Source organism: Drosophila grimshawi, unplaced genomic scaffold, assembly GCF_018153295.1.
Source record: "Drosophila grimshawi isolate 15287-2541.00 unplaced genomic scaffold, ASM1815329v1 contig_848, whole genome shotgun sequence".
NCBI classification, from domain to species: Eukaryota; Metazoa; Arthropoda; class Insecta; order Diptera; family Drosophilidae; genus Drosophila; species Drosophila grimshawi.
The window spans coordinates 6,600,880-6,622,424 of record NW_025063692.1 but is presented as its reverse complement, the minus strand read 5'-3'; the positions used below and the strand labels follow the sequence as shown (position 1 = coordinate 6,622,424).

Here is a 21,545-nt window from a genome sequence, read left to right as displayed (position 1 = left end):
TAAATATATTAAATAAATTGCACGTGCATGAATAATTTCTTAAGTACATTTTTTTTAGTTGCTTTAATTTTTTGTTTTTGTATTCTTGTATAAATTTAAAATTGTCAGCCATTTGTTTGTTTAATAAAAACATTATATAAGTATTTTATTTATTATTGTTATTTTTAATATTATTATAATTATTTATTCTTGTAATTTTTGTTTTTATATTAATTTACTACTTTTCATGCTGCATTTTATTTTATTTAATACTATAAAAACTGCATAAATTTAAAATTGTTTTGGCGCCCGCCTTTTTTTGTTGTTTGCTTTCTTTTCTGTTTTCTCGGTTTGTTATGTATTTATCTTTAGCCGTGCTGCTTCTCATTATCATTTTAATAGCTAGACCAAAAAAAAATTGTATTTATATATATTTTTAAATATATATATACGTAGTTACTGCTTAGCTTTCTTTATATTATCATCTTTTTTTATTTATTGAATTCTTTTTAATAATTATTTTTTGTTAATTTATGCATTTTTATGCGTAAATGAATTCATTTATCTTTATGTTTTTTTTTCTGCGTATTTTGGCTGCTTAGTTACTTGTTTTAGGCTTCTTGTGTAATCAACATCATTTTTATTGATTTATGTTTTTTGTCAATTTTTTTGTTTTGTCTTTAAAATTAAGTACATATATACCTTTAAGCTAGCTCTCAATTTATGTACAACATTTAAGTTACTAATAGTATGTATTTATTTTATGCATTATTTCATTAATTATTTCTTGCTCGAATGGAAACTGAAATATTTGAATTTTAATGTTCATTTAATTGCATTTTGTATTTAATTATTTACTTTAAAGGTTTGTTTGCATTATAAGATATCTCTCAAATTATGTACATATATAATTATGTGCCAATATATGCAAAAAAAATAAACAAAAATAATAATAAAAAATTCACAACATAAAAATTGCAGCAAAAAATTTGCATTAATATTTGTATAAATTTTTGCCATATGCTTACTAAGTGGTAATTAAGGTGAACAAAATGTGCAAGTAATAAACATAAATTGGACACCCACATTTCAATATCGTACACACACCTACAAGCGAACATACAGAAGAGAAAAAAAAACAAACGAAAAAGGTATTTATGAATTGAAGCATGATTATTCATAAAATATATATTTTTTTATTTTCATAATTAAGTCATATTATTATAATTATTATTTTTATAAGATTGTATTTTTATTTTGTATATTTTCGCAAGCATTTTGAGCTGCATTAAAGTTCAACTTTAAGTACATAAATTTTGGATGGATGCATTAGTCAGTTGATAAATTTCAAAAACAAAAACAAAAAACAAAATTAAATTTAAAATTACTTTTCTTTACTAAACAACACAACAAACATCTAGAACTTTGTGTTTTTATTTTTGCTTTCCATAAGTTTATTTTTTGGTTTTTATTTGTCAAGATAATTTTGGGTTTTTAGTTTTTGTTTTGTTTTAATTATGCTTTGATTGTGGCCTTTTCGAACTTGGGGACCATTATTACAACCGAATGTTCATTTAGCTGACTACACAGAACTCATGTATTCATCATTATATATATATATATATATATATATATATATATATATATATATACTTTGTATGTTTGTGTGTGTATCATAAGTATATGTATGTATATGTTTGTATATATATAAATATATATATTTATATATGTATGTATGTGTAACTACTAGATGTATGTACAAATCTAATATGTTAAGTGCAAATGGCGACTTGGATGGATTTCTTGGGAAACAGTTACATATTCATATTTGTATCTTTGCCTTTCCAAATCAATAAATCAATAATCAATAATAACAAGAATAAAGAATCAATAACCATTTGATATTATGCGCCGAAAGTGGAAGACGGCCTTTGAACTGCATAAACTGTAAACTTTACTTTTCCAGTCGCAGTTGCCACTTCCGTTTCAGTTGTGATCTGCGCTGTGTCTTACAGACAACCATAAGCAATACACATATATATATATAGACATATATGTTTAGTAAATTAATCAAGAATTTCATATTTTTGCTTTTTGCTAAATATATATATAAAACGTGGACGAATGTGTTTAGGTTTTAAGGAAGGTTAAGGTTTGGGGTTGTTTTTTTTTTATTTTTGTTATTTTTAAAGCAAACAAAATTTTTAGCTTGCTGTTTTACACTCGTTCGGACGCAATTGAAAGTTTTGCAAAACGGCAAACAAAACAAAAAATATACAATTAAAATTTGCCCAGTGCAGTTTAATTTGCGTGCGGTGCTACATCGCGTATGCGTGTTATTTGATTGTTTATTATATGTAAAAACGATATCCCTCGCCATTTCGCTAAGTTTTGCATATTTATCTTTCATTTGTTATCTCTATTTTAGTTTTATTTTTATTTATTTTTATTTTTTATCAAGTATTTATAAGTAGCTTTTAGCAATGTTGATAAATTGTTAGTTGTTTAGCTTGAGTGTCCTTTTTGCGGAGTTAGTTGCATTTTTAACTAGTTACTCTTTATTATTGTTATGTTTTGTTTTGTTACTGTTTTGTTTTGCTTTTTGTTTTTTTTTTGTTTTTTTGTATTAAAATATCGCGTATTCTTTTAGCAGGTGCGCTAATCGCTAATCCTTTGTGATTGCTTCTTCTGCTGGAAGTTGTTTTTGTCATTATCATTTGTCTTTTGTTTTATTCTGTGACTCTGTTACGATGCCACTTGTGACGCCACAAGCTCAAGCATTTTTTTTTTCCATTTTTAGGCATTGCATTTAAATAATTAAGTATTTTAAAAATTGGCTTCTTTTCTTCGACTCGTACTCTTGACGCTTCTCTTCTCCTTTGTCGTGTTCAGACATTTGGCCACTTGGTTTCATTTTGTTTCATTTCATTTCGTTTCGTTTCGTTTCGTTTCACTGCATTTCGTTACATTTCGTTTCGTTTCATTTCAAGCGTTTCCATTTTTTTTTTGTGTTTTGGTTTTTTTTTTGTTTTTATCTATTTTGTGAGAACTTTTCCTACATTATTATTTAAGTTTCTTTGATTTTATGTTATTTGATGTTTCTTGTTTAAGTTTTATTAACTGCTTATTGCGTTTTATAAACACTAACTCTTTTTTTTTCTTTTTTCTTTTGTTTATTGTTTTATTTTTGTCATACTTATTAAAACTACTCAACTTAAGCCGATTGCTTGTTGTGTTCTGCTTTGTTTTTCTGTTCTCGTTAACTTAACATTCTACTTGCCGTATAACTAGTAAAAAAAATGCTGTTTTTTGACTGGCTCACACCAACATACTAGGTAATATGCTATTTTATAAGTAATACTAGACAAAAAAAAAAAAAAAAACAGAGAAGAGAAAACAATAAGAATATAGTTGTTTTGTTTTGCTTACTAGCCTAGAATTGTTGTAAGATGTCTAACGATAATGATCAAATAAAATGAAAATACAAACAACTAAACAAACAAACATCTGCGCTCTCTTTCTTTAAGTACATTGTTGTTGCTGCTGATGGCCGCTCTTGCTACTTGCCTGTCAGCTCTCTCTCTCTCTCTGTCTCTGTCTCACTCGCGCGCGCGTTTGTGTGTGTGCGTGGAATGTAGAACGTGGCATGGAGCTTAGTAGCGCTGCTGATACTCATGATGCCACCGATTGAAATCAATGTGGAACACAATTATCGATCCAGTTGACAGGCCAGCGAGCAGATATCTGTTGAGAGTGGAGAATGGCATGTTAGATGTTAATAAATGGTAAATGAGTACAAGTAGTACTGATTTGGTTTATTTGCTTTGTGGAATCTAAAAGACAAAAGATCTGCTTGGAGGCAAAAATGTAATGAATTCATCTTCTCATCTATGCGGCGTTTAAAAGTACATTTTTTTCTTTCTTGACATCGTCGTTTAATGTTTATCGATAACTTTTTCTTTCTGTATCTGTAAAGTGTGCTTAAGGCATTACACACTATACTTACTTCTGATCGTGAGTGAGCGCCAGCGAGCGTATGCCCGCATTGCAGGCGGGGAAGGCATAGAGCGGTGCCAGATTGAAAGTGCGCCACACTTCGACAATGCCCCGATCGCCGGCAGTCATCAGATATTCGCCATCGCGCGACAACAGCATGCACTGAGAGACAGAGGGAGAGAGAAAGAGAAAGAGGGACATCGTCAGAAATCAAAACGAGTGGATAAAAATGTAACGAGTAACGAGTAGCGAATAGAGAGAGAGAGAGAGAGAGAGAGAGAGAGAGATCGTAAAATAGTGCTTACCTGCAGATTGTCATTGTGCGTTTCATGGCGCAACTTTTTGCCATTGATGGTGTAGGCGGCCACATTGCCCTTGTCATAGTTGATAACGATGAAACCCTCACGCGACATCGTTATCAATTCCGGCGAGTGGAAATCAACGGGCGGATCCAGCGAGCGCAGCAAATCACCAAACGTGGTGTGTATCAAAACGGGGCCATCTAAGAAGGGAAGAGAGAGAGAAAGAGAGGGGGAAAAAGAGGGAGAGAGGGAGAGAGAGCAAGTGTTAGATAAAAGTTAAAACTGAGCAGCACCAAAGTGTTTACGAGCAACTTACTCGTTGAACCGGACACAACGAGTCCCAGTTCGGCGCTGATGACCACCGAGGTGACTGCCTGCTCGTGTCCCGTTAGAGTTGCGCGCGGCGTTGGCACATCCCCCTCACCGACAATGCTCTGGGTACGGGCATTCCAGTGCCATAACAATACCGTACAATCCGCCGAACCGGATGCAATATAACAGTCTGACGTAATATTACACTCGGATCGGGCCATGCAGGTGACGACGCCAAAATGCCCAAAGACGATTTGCACGATTTTCGCTAAGGAATCAAAAACAGAAAAGAACAAATACCAAATGTCAAATGACAAATGCCAAAAGCCAAACGGAAAGAACAGTTGTGGCGGGTTGTGTACAATTGTGAACAAAAGGTGGCCACTTACCCGTCTCGGTGGCAAACACACGAAAACTGTTATCCCAGAAGCCGCAGGCGATGAGAAAACGACTATCGACGGTGGTCACAAAACAATTGGAGCGTATTTTCAGCATTTGACTGAAATTGTCACCCAAATGACGACGGCTGGCTGCGTTGCTATTGTTATTGGTGCCATGCACAGCTGAATAAATTGGAATGCAAGTGAAATTGGATATCAAATAAGAGAAAGAGAGATGACAACTAGTTTCAGATTGAGTGCAAACAAGTTGAAAATGTTTGATTGAGAAACTATAACTCACCCAGGACTGGATCAATGGTAAGCGGCTGATTGGAGCCCGGCGATTGCGGTGATTCAGCATAGCTGGGACTCTGGACGGATGCGGTGTAATTGCAGTTCCAGCGATTCACGGCAAACTGATGGCCAGCGGTGACGGTGACCACAGATGGCAGCGATAGCTGCGGATACGTATTCGCCGAGATGTGAATGACCGGTGAGTTCTGATAGAACTTGAGCATCTGGCATAGATCCTCGGGCATTGCACTGAACATCATCGGGGACAGATGCATTGCTGAACTGCGCGGCGGATGCGGTTCCATTAGTAGTTGACTGGGCGTTTGGCCAAAGTTGCGTATTTGATTCTCAACCGCATCGCGCATCACCGGATCGAGAACACCGTCAAGATCGACGCTGCCCTCGTAGGTGAGATAGTAGAAGACGTTGGTGGCCCGTATCGCTTCGGGGCCGCGCTGCTTGTAACCGAATATCAGATCGATCCACTGATGCAGCTGGCAGGAGACAAACTCCGATTCGAGGGCCATGCGATTGATGCGAACGAACTCCTCGGGACTTTTGGCCCATGGTGGCAATTCAATATCATCGACAAGGGCGCCATCCTCACGATGGCCCAGCCGATAGCCGGATGCATTGTAGAACATTTCGGGCAGGAAATACCATTCGGGTATCAGTTCCTTCACATCGGACGTGTCACGCTGACAATTCTTCCAGCTGAGCGAAACGGATGAGAACAAACGATCCGGATAATCAAATTTACCGCCCTGCAGTGCCAGGAACATGGTTGTAAACGGCTCGACACGCACCAGCCAGTTGAGGGTGAAAGCGGCCGTCGAATAGTGTGTACCATAGTGGAATGGTGGTATTGTATCGCTGACCCAGCTCTCGTAGCGCTCCTCAAAGTAGGCGCGTCGTGATGGGTTTAGGGCACCGATCGGTTTCGATAGATCACGATAATTCGACGGCAGGCTGAGGTCCAAATCTTTGGAATCATAATTGGTCAGCACCCAGGGAAAGATGGGATACTGATTTAGATCATTGTACGTCCGTCCCGCGATCGTATTGAGAAACATCAGATACTCAAAGTTGGAGATCTCGCGTCGCTGCCATTTCTGTGTCATGTTCGAGTTGCGCATCAGTTGTCGCGGCGACATCATTGAGGCACGCCGTGTCTGTGGTATGCCATACTTGATGCCGACGCCGACGCGTGGCAGTGCCTTGATCACCTTCTTGACGGTGTGCTGATCGGGAAATGCGAACAGGATGGAGGTGCGACTGGCCAAGAAGATCTCCAGGGCGACATTCTGCAGGAGGTAGCGGCGCGAGAAGATCGCACGCACCTCGGAGAAATACCATTTGCCATGCAAATGATCGCAGTATTTGAGCACCTCTGCGTCGATCTTGTGAAACTCTGGATGATCCTCGTCCACCTCAAAGAACATCTCGGTGCTAGTAATGGATACGGTGCCGGGCGCAACGAGGCCCGGCGCTATTAAGCGCGCCTTGGTGCTAATATTCACCGGCCCGGTCAGATCCAAGTCGAGCTCTCGATCCTCAATTAGGAGCTCGGCATCGTCGAGCAGCTCGCCGTTGTGCTGTGCCGACGGATGCGACCGTGAGACAGCAATCTGGGTGTGGAACTCATCGCGTGTCTGCAAAATTGCATCCTCGGGTCCACCATTCTCAAGTGCCGCCTTGAGCGTTGCTTGTGGATGTGAGGAGCCTCTCGGATTCTGTACCATACGCTTGCGACGCCTCGCATCATCCTCCCATGCGTCGAGCTTCCAATACGTGCCCTTGCCACCGCTTACCGTTATAGCAGCCGACATTCCATTGGCATCACCCCACGCTCCATGGCGATTGCACATGATGTTGCGCACCTTCTCCAGCAGCCGGCTGGCGATGACATTATCCCGGCGACGGGCCGCCGTTATCAGATGATCACACATCCGCTCCTCCTCGCGTCGCTCGAGCAGAGTCTGGGCGCACTGGGACTCAAAGTCAGCATGCTTGAGGACATCATCGGCGCGCATGCGATTTAGAATGAACTCGGCCTCGTTGGCGACGCGCACAATGTGATCCTTCATGGCGTGAGAGAGCAGACGACCCTCGTTGATTAGCTCGATGAACGCGAGGCCGGCATGCTTTTGTAGACTGTTCTGCCACTCCTGGGAGCACAACAGCATCACCAGCTCGACAACAGAGTGCGAATTCTTGAATGTGGTCAGACCCTTGCCCTCCATCAGCAGCTCCTGGCCGTGCGAGCCGACCAGCGTCTTGGAGAGGAATGGCGCAAAATCAACCATTATTTCACGCAGCAACGGACACACCGGACCCAAGGCAATCTCCAGCTTCTGTGTGAGACTCGCCTCCCGCGATGGCGTCGTCAGCGGCAGTTGGGCAACGAGTGCCGGCGGTTTCATTGGCAGCTCATCGGGTCGCGATCTCTGCTGCTGCTGCTGCTGCAGTTGCTGTTGCTGCTGCTGTTGCTGCTGCTGCTGTGCGCTGTTGGCAACTGTAGCGCTATTGCCACTGGCAGCACTACCATAGCTATCGGGCACACGCACTACTGATATCTCCGAGTCGGGCTTATCGCCACGCTCAGTGCCAACGATCATGCCGCCCTGTTGCTGATGTTGTTGCTGTTGCTGTTGTTGCTGCTGCTGTTGCTGTTGTTGTTGGTGTTGCTGTTGTGCGTGCTGCGATTCATGCTTGCTGCTATCGCTGGCATCGACGAGACCCACAACGATGCCAGCGCTCGCAGCTGCCAGCACAGCGGCATCTTCATTCAAATTGACATCCGTCCAGCTCTCATCGTTCGAGTTGCTCGGCTTGTGATCATCGGCGAGTATATCGCTGGAGGACTCAACTTCGGGCACTTCATTCTCCGTCGAGTTCATGTTCAAGGACACCACATCCGAGTCGACGCTCTGCGCGCAAGCATTTGACAAGGAATAGACATTGATTTAAGTATTAGGCAAAAGTTTAAATCTGTTAAGCGAACCAAAAGCATTATGTGCGAGTGTGTGTGCGTGTGTGTGTGTGTGTAGGTGAGTGTGTTTTGATCGAAAGGTGTTTCAAGTGCGATACACATTACAACAAGTTGAGTGGCGTGTGGAGTGGAGTGAATGAACCAGGTGCATAAAGTGGGTTTGCTGGGGGATGCCTGGCAGTGATTGGTAGTGCGCCCGATAGAGATGACCACCGACAAACGGTCGATAGTTGCCTTTAGGTAATCGCTGTTGGTTTTGGATAATCAATTTGTTATGGTTGCTAAACGTTTTGACATAAGCCTCTATTGTTTTAAAACTCGCATCGTTATTTAAACAGCACTTTTGACTAGTGACACGATTTGTGCACATTTGCTCTTGTGTCTGTGTGTTTGTGTCTGTGTGTGTGTGTCTGTGTGTGTGTGTGTGTGTATTCGTTGGGATATCATTTGCGCATTAATTATGCACATTTCAACAATAAATCAAAAGTGCTGAGCGCAAAGCAGAAGAGCTCATCCATCGCCCAAATTGTGTGTTGACCAACCAGGCACAAAGTCCTCACGTCCGCTAGTGTCCCCTCTCCGTGTCCCTGTCAACACATGCATTTGTCAACGCCACGCACAAAATGTTATCTGCAGATCTACCAACCACCCCCCTCGCCCCTTCGGCCCTTCGCCATCAACAATCCGCTCACTTCTACCTTTGCCCCTCTTGTTGCGTCTGGCAGTGATTTGCATAAAAGGCAAATCACCCCAACCAACTCTACCCAACCCATTTGAAAAAACAAATTTGAGCATTACGTAACTCAGCTCATCCGAAAGGCATTAGGCCAAATGGACATTACGGACAAACAGACAGGAGGGAGGTGCCATTTGGGGGGGTTGAGTGAAGGGGTGAGGGGGTTGAAACGTTTTCAAACGGATTGCCATGTGACAAAATTTGACAAATGTCAACTGTCAAACACAAATACAATAAGATATGAAGCACACAAGTAGGTGTTAGCACAGCTGTCTGTCTGAATGTATATGTGTGTGTGTGTGTGTGTGTGCGAGTGTGTGTGTGACAGCTGTTGCGCCTACACAATGTGGTGCATGCCCAGTACGTCCGTCCTGTGCAGCATGCGAAATCAATCGCCTTCCCTTTGAACGACGCGCAAAACGCAAATTTCAGTTTGCTGGCAAAATATGAAGATGAACCAAGAAGCAGATGTATACACACTGACATATATATATATATAAATATATATTTTTTTTTGACTGACTTATTGAATTTAAATTTATTTTCTTGGAGCTATGCTAATCTTTTGTATGCTCAGGGGAAATAATGAAAATGGGTGTAACATTGAAAGTCGGAAAGTAGCAGCAGCTAGAACATGCACATGTGTGTATTTCCATTAATGTGTGTGTGTGTGTGTGTATTAATAGACTGGGGAATTGACCAAGGGGGGGGGGGGGGGTTGGCAATGGATTTGCTGTATTAATAATGCAAGCAGTTCATTAAGAGCCTAGAACCGGAACTAGAAATGTTGTCTGCACTCAAGATAAAAGCCAAGAGTTGTACGTGTGTCCCTGTGTCCTTGTGTGTGTGCGTGTGTGTGTGTGTGAGAGTGTATATGCGAACGTATTGTTATTCTAGTTCGTAATACTAATTGCATGACATATAGATAGACATTAACATACATAAATCAAAGATGACCCACACAAATAAATCCAAGCGACACACGACAAATCATGTGGCACGCAGCGGAATCAGACTGTGTGTGTGTGTGTGTGTGTGTGTGTGTGTGTGTGTGTGTGTGTGTGTGTGTGTGTGTGTGTGTGTGTGCGTGTGTGTGTGTGTGCGTGTATTGTGTGCGCATAGATATCGAAATTATTTATTGATTCCATTTAATGGCAATTCAATTTGTTGGTTCTAAACTAAAACGACAAAAAGAGTATCTGTCGACTTGCATATACCCATTAATTAAATTGTAATAGGGCATTTTTAAGAGCACAAATAGAAAAACACACATTTCCCAGAATGTTCGCGAGAGAGTTAAGCTGAAATCATTCATATTATATACATATAAAAGTAAAGTTATCAAATCTATAATGAAATTTGCTTTTTTTACCTATTTGTAAAAATCCATTAATAATTGAAAGATTGATTTCAAATCAGGAAAAAGCTTAGAATTAAAGTTCGCTAATCATAGAAACGCGCATAATATGATAATATGCAAAATATGATTTAAGTACACATAAACCGGAGAGAAGGAATTGCTAATTATATTCAAGGATTAGTTATGGTTTTAACTACAAATCTGATTTCATTTAACACCTGACAGGACACACACCTACACACACTCATTTAATGCACTATTCATAACTTCAATTTGGAGTTACTGTTGGGCATTACTGTTTCCAGCTCACAGTAATGCAATGCAACAAAAAAAGAAATTAAAATAAATTGCAGCAGAGTCAAACTGCAACGGCAAACATTAAATGTAACAACAAAAAGCAGCTGACAAGTTGTGGTATAAGTGAACGGATAAAGAAAAAGTCGCATTTTTTATTCTCGGAAACTCGCATCAGCGATAATTATATGAACATATAAATGAAAAAGCTAAAGCTGATGAGTGTGAGTGTGAGTGTGTATGTGGATGGACACACACATAAAAACACTCATGAATAAAATTCCTATAAACGTTATGCATTTGAAGTGATACAGCCAAATATTATTCAAGGCAACCACCTAGCAGAGTGAAGGCGAGAGAGATAGCTAAGTCGGATATAATGGGAATCTTAATTACATATTTCTTATAGCTACAGTGAAAAAAACAAATGTAAATGTAAAAAAAAAAACATGCAAATGCTTAAAGCGCTGCTCGTCCGTCTGTTTCCCCATGCCCATTTTTTAGTTGCTTTTTTAGCTTATCGATTTACTTTGCTGGTAACTTTTTGCTTTGATTTTCACACTCCAACTGTGTTTGTAGCAGTTATTTTTCTTTGCGTTTTTCATTTCAGTTTGTTTGTTGGTAAGTGCTTAAAAGCTTCTCGCTTCACTTATTGCTGAAAGTCTTTGGTTTTGCCAATTTCTCTTAACTGCTTTACTTGCATACGAGCAATTTTCTTCTTAATTTTGTTTTTTTTTTTTTTACTTTACTATTTATCTTTTACTATTGCAGTCTCTAAAACTCGGCTTACCTTGCATTCCTCTAATCTATTCGTGTGTGTTGAACGAGTGTTTTACGAGTGCGAGTGCGAGTGCCAGTGCGAATGCGAGTTCGATTATTGATGGTGCAATACATTTATCGAATGGATTTGTTAGTTGTTTGTTAGTGGTGATTGTTGGTGATTGATAGCGGTACAAAAAGTTGCTGTTGTTCTTGTTGTTGTTGTTGTGGCTGTACGTGAGTGTTTATGTGAGTGGGTGTGTGAGTGGGGTGAGTTGACTGCTTGTTGCTGTTGTTGTCAAATTATTGCAATTTTGCATTTGGGTGGAATTATTTTTGGTGTGTGGTGTTTTTTTATTTTTATTTTTTGTTTTTTTTTTTTTGTCTATAGATATTTTTGTTCGTTTTACCTTTGGTAACTTTTGTGGCACCATTGGCTTGGGTGGTGACAATGGTTGTTGTTGAATTTTGATTTTATCTTTGGTTGTTGTTGTTGTTGTTGTGGATTTTACAGTTGTTGTTGTTGTTGTAGCTGTTGTTGTTGTTGTTGTTGTTGCAGTTGTTGTCTGAGTGTTGTTATTGTTATTATGAGCCTGTGACAGTTTTTGAGTTTGATTGATTTTGATTTGTTTCGTTTTAGTGTTTAATTTTTACAAAACATGCAAATGATTTTTTTTCATTGTTGTTCAGTTTGTTTTTCGTTTATTGTTGTTACAATTCTTTAATAAGCTAACACACATTCTCTCGTTCACACATACGCATTTAGGTATTTCACACAGCCACATTCATACTTAAAAGTTAAGGCAAGTTTCTACTTCGACTAAAGTGACATTCAAACCGTCATGCAAAGTGTTTAAAAACTGAACTCAACTTGTGCTTAGCAATAAAAACTTTAACGAATTGGAAATAGAGAGTGTGTGTGAGAGAGAGAGGGAGATAGAGAGAGAGAGAGAGAGAGAGAGAAGTTGCCAGAAACCAAGATTTGTCCCCTTTAAACCCGCCTCCGAAATACTTAGTTTAAAAGAGTTTTGCCCAATCACACAAATTTCACTTCAAACACCAAACTCTCAAACACAAACACATGCATACCAAACTCTCACACATCTGAAGTACTTAAAGAGATAAATATATATAGAGAGAGAGGGAGAGAGGGAGAGACAGAGGGAGAGAGAGAGAGATGGTTGACTCTTCCCATAATACTCACCTTTATGGATGGCGGTCCACTGGAGTGGGAATCATTATCCGCCAGCACTGAGGGATTATTCTCATCGACGACGATAATCTCGTAATCGCTGTCCTGAATCTGACGACCGCCTGTACAGAAAACGAAACAATAAATCAGGCATAAGTATCAAACATTTAAATGTTGCGAACAATGATGAAATATATATTGAACAAAAATTGTACAAATATTAAATCAATAATTTCTCCATCGTTTACAGTTACGTCGGCACGCAACTGCAGTACAGAAGAAGTTGACATAAAAATGCTGCCGAACATGTAAGTATATAAGTATAAAATATATATTTGTATATAGTATGTTTTTTGGAATCTGATAAATAAACACTCGGAGCTGTGCACACAACGACCAACAAGAAAATAAAGAGAATATAAATCAAACTTAAAGACCAAAGCAATGCTCTTCAAATTCACAGAATTACTCACACACACACACACACACACACATACTCACAGAGCAAACACTCAGGAGTCATTTACAATAGCCCAACTAAAATAAGTATCTGTGTGTCTAGTTAAAGTGAGATTTTCCGGAAAGTCTTTGGAAATATGCTTGGCTCTTCAATTTATTTAATCTTTGCTCTTTGTAAAGGTTATTATAATTTGTAAGGCATTGCAGAAGACGTATCCGAGACCATAAGATATTTATATTCTTGATCAGCATTGCTATAAGCATCGATATAGTCCCCCAAACTATCTGTTTGAACTTTGAATATGTCAATTTCTGAATATTATATTATTATTATTATTATTTTATACCAGACTATATAATCTGCGGCGCTAAGATAGTCTAAGATAGTCGCTGTTACTATTTTCATATAATTTCTTGTTGCTCTGCATTTGCATTATTTATGAAATAATTGTTGATCTTTGTAGATTCTCTGCGGTTATTGGGGTTTGCTTAGGTTATATGCGTTTGTTTGTTGAAATCATATCGGTTAATGAAGCCTTTCACTTTTATAAGCACGAATGGAATTTAGTTGGTAACCTGCCAGTGTCCAAAACTTGAAAGCCTTATTCACCTGTATAAGCCACTCAGCTTAAATACTTAATAAAATTGCCAACCTCAGCTAAAACTTTGATTCCGTGCCATATGGCTGGAATTTTAAAGGTGCTGAGCTATCCAAGTACTTGACTTGTACATTAATAAGTCAAATGGCTTTCAAATATATGCACATCAAAGTATACACACACACATACACACCCACACACACACACGCATTCGGGGGGGCTGACCAAGTTAAAGGCAGCTGTCCGCATCATATTAATAATTTGCAACTACTTTCAACAGCTTTTGGTGTTTATTTTTTCACATGCTGCCAACTAAGCTCTAGTTCAAAATGTGTTCTTTCTTCCTCTCTCTCTCTCCCACCATTTCGCTGTCTCTTTCTCTCTCTAATCTGCTTCAAAAGTTGCCACAGATAAGTGTGAATTTGTATTTCCAGTTCAGCTCGGTCGTAAATTTTGTAATTTGCAAAGCTTGTGGCATAATTAAATTTTCAGATACAAAAGTATCTGCAAGTGCAGCAACCAAAAGTGCCTAAGTGTGTGTGTGTGCCCAGCTCATTAGCCAAATTGCAGGGTGGTCGCTTTTTTCACTTTTCCACTTTTTCACATTTTCACATTTTAAGTTTTTATGTTTTTATTTGCTCTGCCTAGCTGTTTTACAGTGTTGATTAACGTATTAATTGAAATTTATGACCTGCGCTGCTAAGTATGCTACACATTTTATTACACTCGAGTTGCTGCTCTTTTTTTATGGCATGTGTGTGTGTGTGTGTTTTTTTGTACGTGTGTTTAATTTGTAAAAATTTCCCAGTGTGGCCGAGAGAGAGAGAGAGAGAGAGTGACGGCGAGGAGTGTGTGTGTGTTTGGCCACAAATTGCTTTTGTTTCAATATTGAAAGCGTGTTATCGGCTTTTACAGCTGCCCCTCCATTTCCACCACCCCCCTCCCCTCCCCCCCCATTCACCCCGCTCGTTGTCCAACATTTTCCTTCTCACTGAGTATTACTTCCCTTCTCCTCTACTCAGTCTCTTGCATTTATATAAATTATGTTCGTGTTATATTTTTGGTGCTTCATTTGCTGCTTTTTTGTGCGACTAATTTACATTTTTGTCACTGCCATTAATAATGTGTGGTAGGTGTGCCAGTATGTGTGTGTGTCTGTGTGTGTGTGAGTATGTGTCTACGTGTATGTCCTGGCGTCCATTTGGAAAATGCACGCGTGTTGCATGTCCTTCTCTGTTTTTTTTTTTTCTCTTCTACACTTTTGTTGTTTCTTTTATGTCCTGTCTGGCAAATAAATTGTATGCCCCATTCCCCAAATATGGAAAATAACTGCAAAATTTTCATTTAATTCGTTTTGATCGCATTGTGAAAAATTAACGAATTAGATTTTTGTTTTTCCACTTGGAGTGCAGCACAGCTTGGCCAACTTCAATGTCTGTGTGTGTCCGTGTGTGTCCGTGTGTGTGTGCTTTGGTGTCTCTGAGCAAATGAAGATAAATGAAATGTAATTTGTGCTGACGGCACATGAAAATGACATGCGAAAGCCGCTGGGCACAACAGCTAACCCGCATCCCTTTGGATACCCCTCTCTGCCAAAAATGTGAGCGTCATTGTAACTGTACTGAGAATAAGTGCTAGCGTGTGTGTGTCGTGTCTAGCTTCAAAGATAGATTGCAGTTTTTAAGAGCATAAATGGATAACATTTTTGCACATGACCTCATACACACACAGACACACACACACGACTGTATTTGTGTATTTTTTTTGCTTCGCTTGTCAACAGCGAAATTAGCAAATTTCATTCTTCATATCAATAATTTAAATCGATTCATAATTTTGGCAAATATTAAATGTATACTTTTGCGACAGGACATTTAACACACAAAAAATGAGACGATTTAATCAAATTTGGTCAAACACAAAAATAATTGTCGTCGATTGGCTTTTGAAGGCCATCAACAAATTGCAAAACAGCCGCAATTAAAAGAAATAGGTAAACAAATATAAATATTTGTAAATAATTGTGCATTGTGCAAAAGATTAACAAAAAAAATTGTTTAAGCAGTCAAGTTATTTATTTATTTTATTTATTGGTATAAAAATGCAAATAATACACATTTCATGAAAAAAAAAACAGTTTTAGTTGAGCTGCACTTAAGAGTGGACTAAGCAAATAAAGGTTCATTTAGATAAAAAAGAACAGCAATTAACAGTTTTTTTTTTTTTTAGCATAGTGTACTCATCAGATAAATACCACAAACCTACTTCAGTTCATTAGAAAGAGAGCATTGCACTCAAATTTGTTATTCAGCATCGCCATTGAAAGCAATGTGGATCAGGATTTTGAACATCAAACGAAGTTTTCAGCATGTGTACAGGGACTTAATACCGCTGAAGGACTATTTATTTATATATTTTTGATTTTTTTTTATATTTCTATTTTGTTTTTGATCATTTGGAATATTTTCTCCATAAATTGAAGCAGATTGCTCTTCAGTTATATTATACCAGAATGCAGGCTGAATGTAATTTAAAGACACTGTTTATGCGCATAAATAAAAAAGAGAAATTCGAAAACAATAAAAAACGGAAAGCAGAATAAAAATGAAAATGAAAATTGAAAAACGAGACGAGTGCGTGTAATTATGCCAATTTACACTGAGCATCAATTGCTGGCTATCAATACGTATGTGAAGGACCATTGTGATTAATAACACACACACACACACTCACTCGCAGGCACACCTATATTTATATATACAAACACACACACACACACACACACACTCAGGCAAGCGTAGATGAAAAGAATTACTGCAAAATGCGCGAACTGCATTTGAAATAAAAAGCGCATTAGCATATACATAATCTAGCGGTTAGAAAGAGACGGAAACAGCCAGCGACCGAGTGTGTGTGAGAGAGAGAAGGATAGCGCACGAGTTGCCTAAGAACTTAAGCTATACATATTGGAATCTATATATGTATGTATCTATATATATGTAGCAGCTACAGCTAAAATTACAAATTGAGAGGCAAAATGAGAGTATGAAATGAGAGTGAAAAGTAAACGGAATCAAACAAAAATTAAAAAAATAAAAATAAAAAAAAACATAACAAAAAATGGAATGAAACGCAACGAAACGAAATGCTAAAGAAGCAGTGAGGCAACAAACTACTAGAAAAAGTGTTGACTACATATAAAATACAGAGAGACAGTGAGAGAGAGAGAGAGAGAGAGAGAGCGAGAGAGAGAGAGAAAGCAACAGAGCGCTAAAGAGAATTAGGTAGATGGAGAAAAAGCTTATAGTAACTAAATATACAAGTATATACATATATAAATACATATATTTATTGAGAAAGAGAAAGAAATAGAGTTAGATAGAAAAAGAGAGACACAGAGAGAGAGAGAGAGAGAGAGAGAGCGTGACATAAACTACGCACTACGACACTCAAAGCGAGCGATACCTGTTCCAGAGCCAGCAACATTTGCATTGCGTTGTCCATTGTAGCGATAATTGTTATTGATGGCATTCGTTTTATATGCCGCGCCGCCATCGCTCAATCCCATGCCCAATCCACCCATTCCGCCCATGCCAGCCATGCCAGCCATGCCCATATTCATGCCCATATTCATGCCCATGCCCATGCCCATGTTCATGCCCATGTTCATGTTCATGTTCATGTTCATGTTCATGTTCATGTTCATGCCACCGCCGCCGCCAGCGGCAGCAGCAGCAGCAGCAGCAGCGGCGGCAGCTGATGTTGTTGTCGTTGTTGCTGTTGCCGTTCCACCATTGCGTAGATTTCGCATGTTGCTGCCGCTGCTATTGCTGCTGCTGTTGCTGCTGGTGTTGGTGTTATTATTGTTGCTATTGCCATTGCTGTTGCTGTTGCCATTATTGCTGCTGGCTGCATTGCTATTGCCATTGTTGCTGCTCGCATGCCCATTCAAAAGTACCGCGCCAGCAACAGCTGCATGATGATGCTCCAAACCGTTCTGTTGCTGCTGCTGCTGTTGCTGTTGCTGTTGCTCTCCGTTCATTTGAATGCTGCGCATATAAGCATGTGGATGCGTATGATAGTTAACGCCACCGGTGGTGCCATTCTCCACCTGACCACCATAGTGGTTATGCTTGCCATTAAGCAACTGCTGCTGCTGTTGCTGCTGCTGTTGCTGTTGCTGCTGATGGCCATTGATCAGCGCATAGTGCGGCTGATGTGGATGATAATGTTGCTGTTGCTGCTGATGCTTGTGTAGCTGCTGGCGATGCAGCCCTGTCGAGGCAGGCAGCTGTTGCTGCTGGCTCTGCGAGGCCAGCGAGGACAACGATGAACTCGACGCTGGCTGGGATGTCGCTGTGGAGCTGGCCGATGAGCTGGACGAGTGTGGTCCGCCCAACGGTGGTGGTGGCGAAATGTTGCCCAACTGTTGCTGCTGTGCATTGGCATGTTGCTGTTGCTGGTGTTGCTGCTGCTGCTGCTGCTGATGTTGATGTTGATAATAGGCGGCGGCCATATGATGATGGCTGTGATTGTTGTGTTGTTGTTGTTGCTGATGTTGTTGCTGATGTTGATAGTAATGTTGTTGCTGCTGCTGCTGTTGCTGGTGATGTTGCTGTTGCTGTTGCTGCTGCTGCTGTTGCATGTTGGCGGCGGCCACATGATTCTGATGTGATTCGGGCAGAAATTGTGGATAGACGTGATGCGACCATTGTGGGAACAAGGGACGCGCGCTGGCGGCTTCTAATGATTGTCGATTGTTGTTATCGATGGTTGTTATCGATTGTTTATTTTGGGATATTGGAATTTCATATTTACACACACACAAACGGATAGAGAGCGAGCGATATATATATAGAGAGAGAGAGAGAGAATGGGTTTGCATGGTTGGGAGGGGCAGTTATGGTGACGTGGCGAGCATTTTTGTTGTTGTTGTTGTTATTATAATTTTATAAGTTTTAATTTTGGTATTTAATTACATATGTTGGTTTTGGTATATTTTTATATATTTTTTGTTGGTTTTTTGGTATTTTGTTTTTGGTTTTTTTTTTTTTTTTGGTTTTGTACAATAAATCCGAAAAAGCAGCGTGAAATGAAATCATTAGAAAACGGAACGAAGAAAAGAAACACAGAAAAACTGAATAGTATCTCCAACAATGGAATTCGATGAGAGTGTTCTTAAAAGCTAATGATTAAGTGGTACATATAAAAATGGGTGAGGGGGTGTTTGGGGGTTTAGTTTGTTGTGGGTCAAAGGTTAGTTGGTTGGTGTCGTCACCGATGCAAAGTGCGCCTTTCGCTTCGATCGAAATAAGATTCACATACTTCCACACACACAGACGCACGCACGCACGCACACACACACACACACACACACACACATGGGCTGAAATGACTCAAACGTGTGGTGGTTGGTGGTGGTGGTGGTGGTGGTGGTGGTGGTTGGTGTGTCATTGGCGTTGGTTGTGGTTGTGGTGGTGCTGTCAAGATTACTAGTGGGCTGGCAGTGAGTTTCTACAACCGTTTAACAAATGTAAAAACTCGCTTAACACAGCTGTTCAAACACAAATCGAATGCAAAAGCAACCAAAAGCTCCAATATAAATTTATCAAAAACAAATAAATTAAAGAAAACTGGAATAAAAAACCATAACGAAAATGTATCAAAAAAATACTGTCTCAGAAGACAAAAGAAAATGGACCGCCTGAATGGAACACAAAATATATTCAATTTAATTTTTGAGAAGACGAAGAGATAAATATTTATATATAGTTAGAGAGACAGAGAGATAGACAGAGAGAGAGAGAGAGAGAGAAAGATAGAGACAGATAGAGATAGAACCAATAAACGATTGTGTTGTTTTTGGTGCAGCAAACGAAACGAAACAATGCGAAACAAAATGAAATAAAATGGAACAGAGACACAGACAAAGACCAAGGACGAGCGACAGTCGCGAATTAGCAAAGCAAATGGAACGCATGGGAAATGCGAAACGGAAATGAAGAGAACTGAAACTTCAGAAAGCAAATCAGGAACCCGCCCGAGCAAAATGATAAGTTTCAAACGCAAAAACTCATCGCAAAATCGTGGCAAATGCCGTCAGGTACGAGTTAATTTCGTATTTCGTATTGTACATATAAATATAAACATATATATGTGGATATAAATATATATATATAGCTCAGATCTATATATATATAGAGATAGCTCAGATCTATTAGCTCTTAACTTGCAACACTTACCGCTGCCCCCCGAACTGCCACGTTGCAGTACCGGCGATTGACGCTGAACTTGCGGCTCTGCGGGCGGTTCCAGAATGTCGCGATATTTCGATACCATCAGCACCGAAATGAAGTAAACGATCGCCAGCGATAGGAATTGTGCTTGTTTCGTTTCCTCCTGTCACAGAAAGGGAAAAGAGAGAGAGAGAGAGAGAGATAGTGGAAGAGACAAAAAAAAGTAAAATCAGTCAATAAGATCGTAAATATGGTGAAATGAAACAGCTGCAAATGGAATAAATGAGATAACAATGGAATGGCGCATATCAAAATGAAACTAATTTGGAATAACTATTAACAATTGAAACACCGAATAAGCAATTCGAAATGGAATATTTGGAATGAAAACATTGTGAATAAAATGAATGATTGAAAACAGAACTTTGACTTTGGATGAGACAATGCGAATGAAACAACTTGAAATGGAACAACTTGTAATCGAATAGCTCTCAACAAGTGGAAGTGAAATTGCTTACCACATCGCGATAGATGACGGCACGCAAACGATTGACGTCCATGTCCTGCAGCAGCTTCTCTGGATCCTTGACGGGTGATAATTGACCGGTGATTGATTCCACAATGTTCTAGAAGAGCAGTGTTTGTCAAATGTAAGTCGTGTCAAGATCTTTGACTATATATATATATATGTATAAGTGTATACCTTTGGCGATGCCTGAGCGCCACGGATGAGCGCCTGAAGATGCGCCGCGCCGGGCACATCGCGTGCCAAGGAGCCAACATTGTAGCGAGTACGCTCCTTGCACTCGAGACAGTTGCGTACGGCACAGGTGCATACTAAGCGCAGGCACTGACGCAAAATGCCGCCACTGGACATATTCTTCTCGGCCTCCAGTTCGCCAAAGTTCAGCGATGTGGCAAATATCAAAACATCGGCCATATTAACAAGTCGCTGCAGAAACGAGACAGCAACCTCGAGGGGCATGCCCTGTGTCGGCTCTAGGACATCCAGCTCCGACTAATGCAAATACCGCTCAGTTAGTTAATGGTACATATGGATTGGGTTAGTTTAGCTTACATTGGGCGATGTGGCGCTGGCGAGCAGCGGCAAAAGACCGCCGCAGGCAATGATCAAATTATCGGCCAATTGGGATATTAGATGCACCGTGTTGACCACAAATATGGCATTCTCACTCGAGTTGACAAAGTCGAGGACACTTTTCGTGGAGTGACTGCGCCACACCTGTATATCAGTCTCCAGCGAGAAGAGCACATCGCTCAGCAGCCGCTGATGGATGTACGACCATTTGAACTCCGGTATGCGAAACGGCGGACGTGTCGGTCCCGGACTGAACATCGGGCGTGTCGAGCCCGATTTTGAGCGCTGCTGCTTTCCTCCCTCAACGCCACCAGTTGCACCACCAGCTGAATAGAAGAAATACATGCATACACAAATTCCAAGATAAAATCACAAATGATTAATTCATTTACAATTTTAAAAACAGTTCAGCTAAGCTAAAATATTCAATATACAATCACTTTGTGTTTAAGTTGAAAATATTGAGTCTAAAATGATATATTTTTGTATATTTCAAGTTTAGTTAGGTAACAACAAATGGTTAAATATTGAAACTCCAATCCAAAAGTCCAACTTA

The 21,545-nt window shown here is 39.8% G+C and overlaps 1 protein-coding gene across 5 annotated transcripts in view; it reads right to left on the bottom strand.

Moving 5' to 3' along the window:
* Positions 1-2,977: 2,977 nt before the first annotated feature.
* LOC6566205 (neurobeachin) overlaps positions 2,978-21,545 on the bottom strand; it is a 220,034-nt gene continuing 201,466 nt past the window's right edge. For 4 of the 5 annotated variants that reach the window (XM_032739009.2, XM_032739010.2, XM_032739011.2 and 1 more), the window contains 12 exons: positions 20,969-21,315; positions 20,594-20,908; positions 20,409-20,516; positions 19,897-20,053; positions 12,609-12,718; positions 11,815-11,970; positions 5,271-8,193; positions 4,979-5,152; positions 4,594-4,857; positions 4,281-4,477; positions 3,986-4,137; positions 3,046-3,723 (listed from right to left, as the gene is read on the bottom strand). In XM_032739009.2, the coding sequence (XP_032594900.1) occupies positions 3,633-3,723; positions 3,986-4,137; positions 4,281-4,477; positions 4,594-4,857; positions 4,979-5,152; positions 5,271-8,193; positions 11,815-11,970; positions 12,609-12,718; positions 19,897-20,053; positions 20,409-20,516; positions 20,594-20,908; positions 20,969-21,315 (4,994 nt within the window). In that variant the 3' untranslated portion in view covers positions 3,046-3,632. Of the gene's footprint in view, positions 3,724-3,985; positions 4,138-4,280; positions 4,478-4,593; positions 4,858-4,978; positions 5,153-5,270; positions 8,194-11,814; positions 11,971-12,608; positions 12,719-19,896; positions 20,054-20,408; positions 20,517-20,593; positions 20,909-20,968; positions 21,316-21,545 lie in introns of all 5 variants that reach the window. The other variant, XM_032739008.1, reaches the window with a different exon arrangement.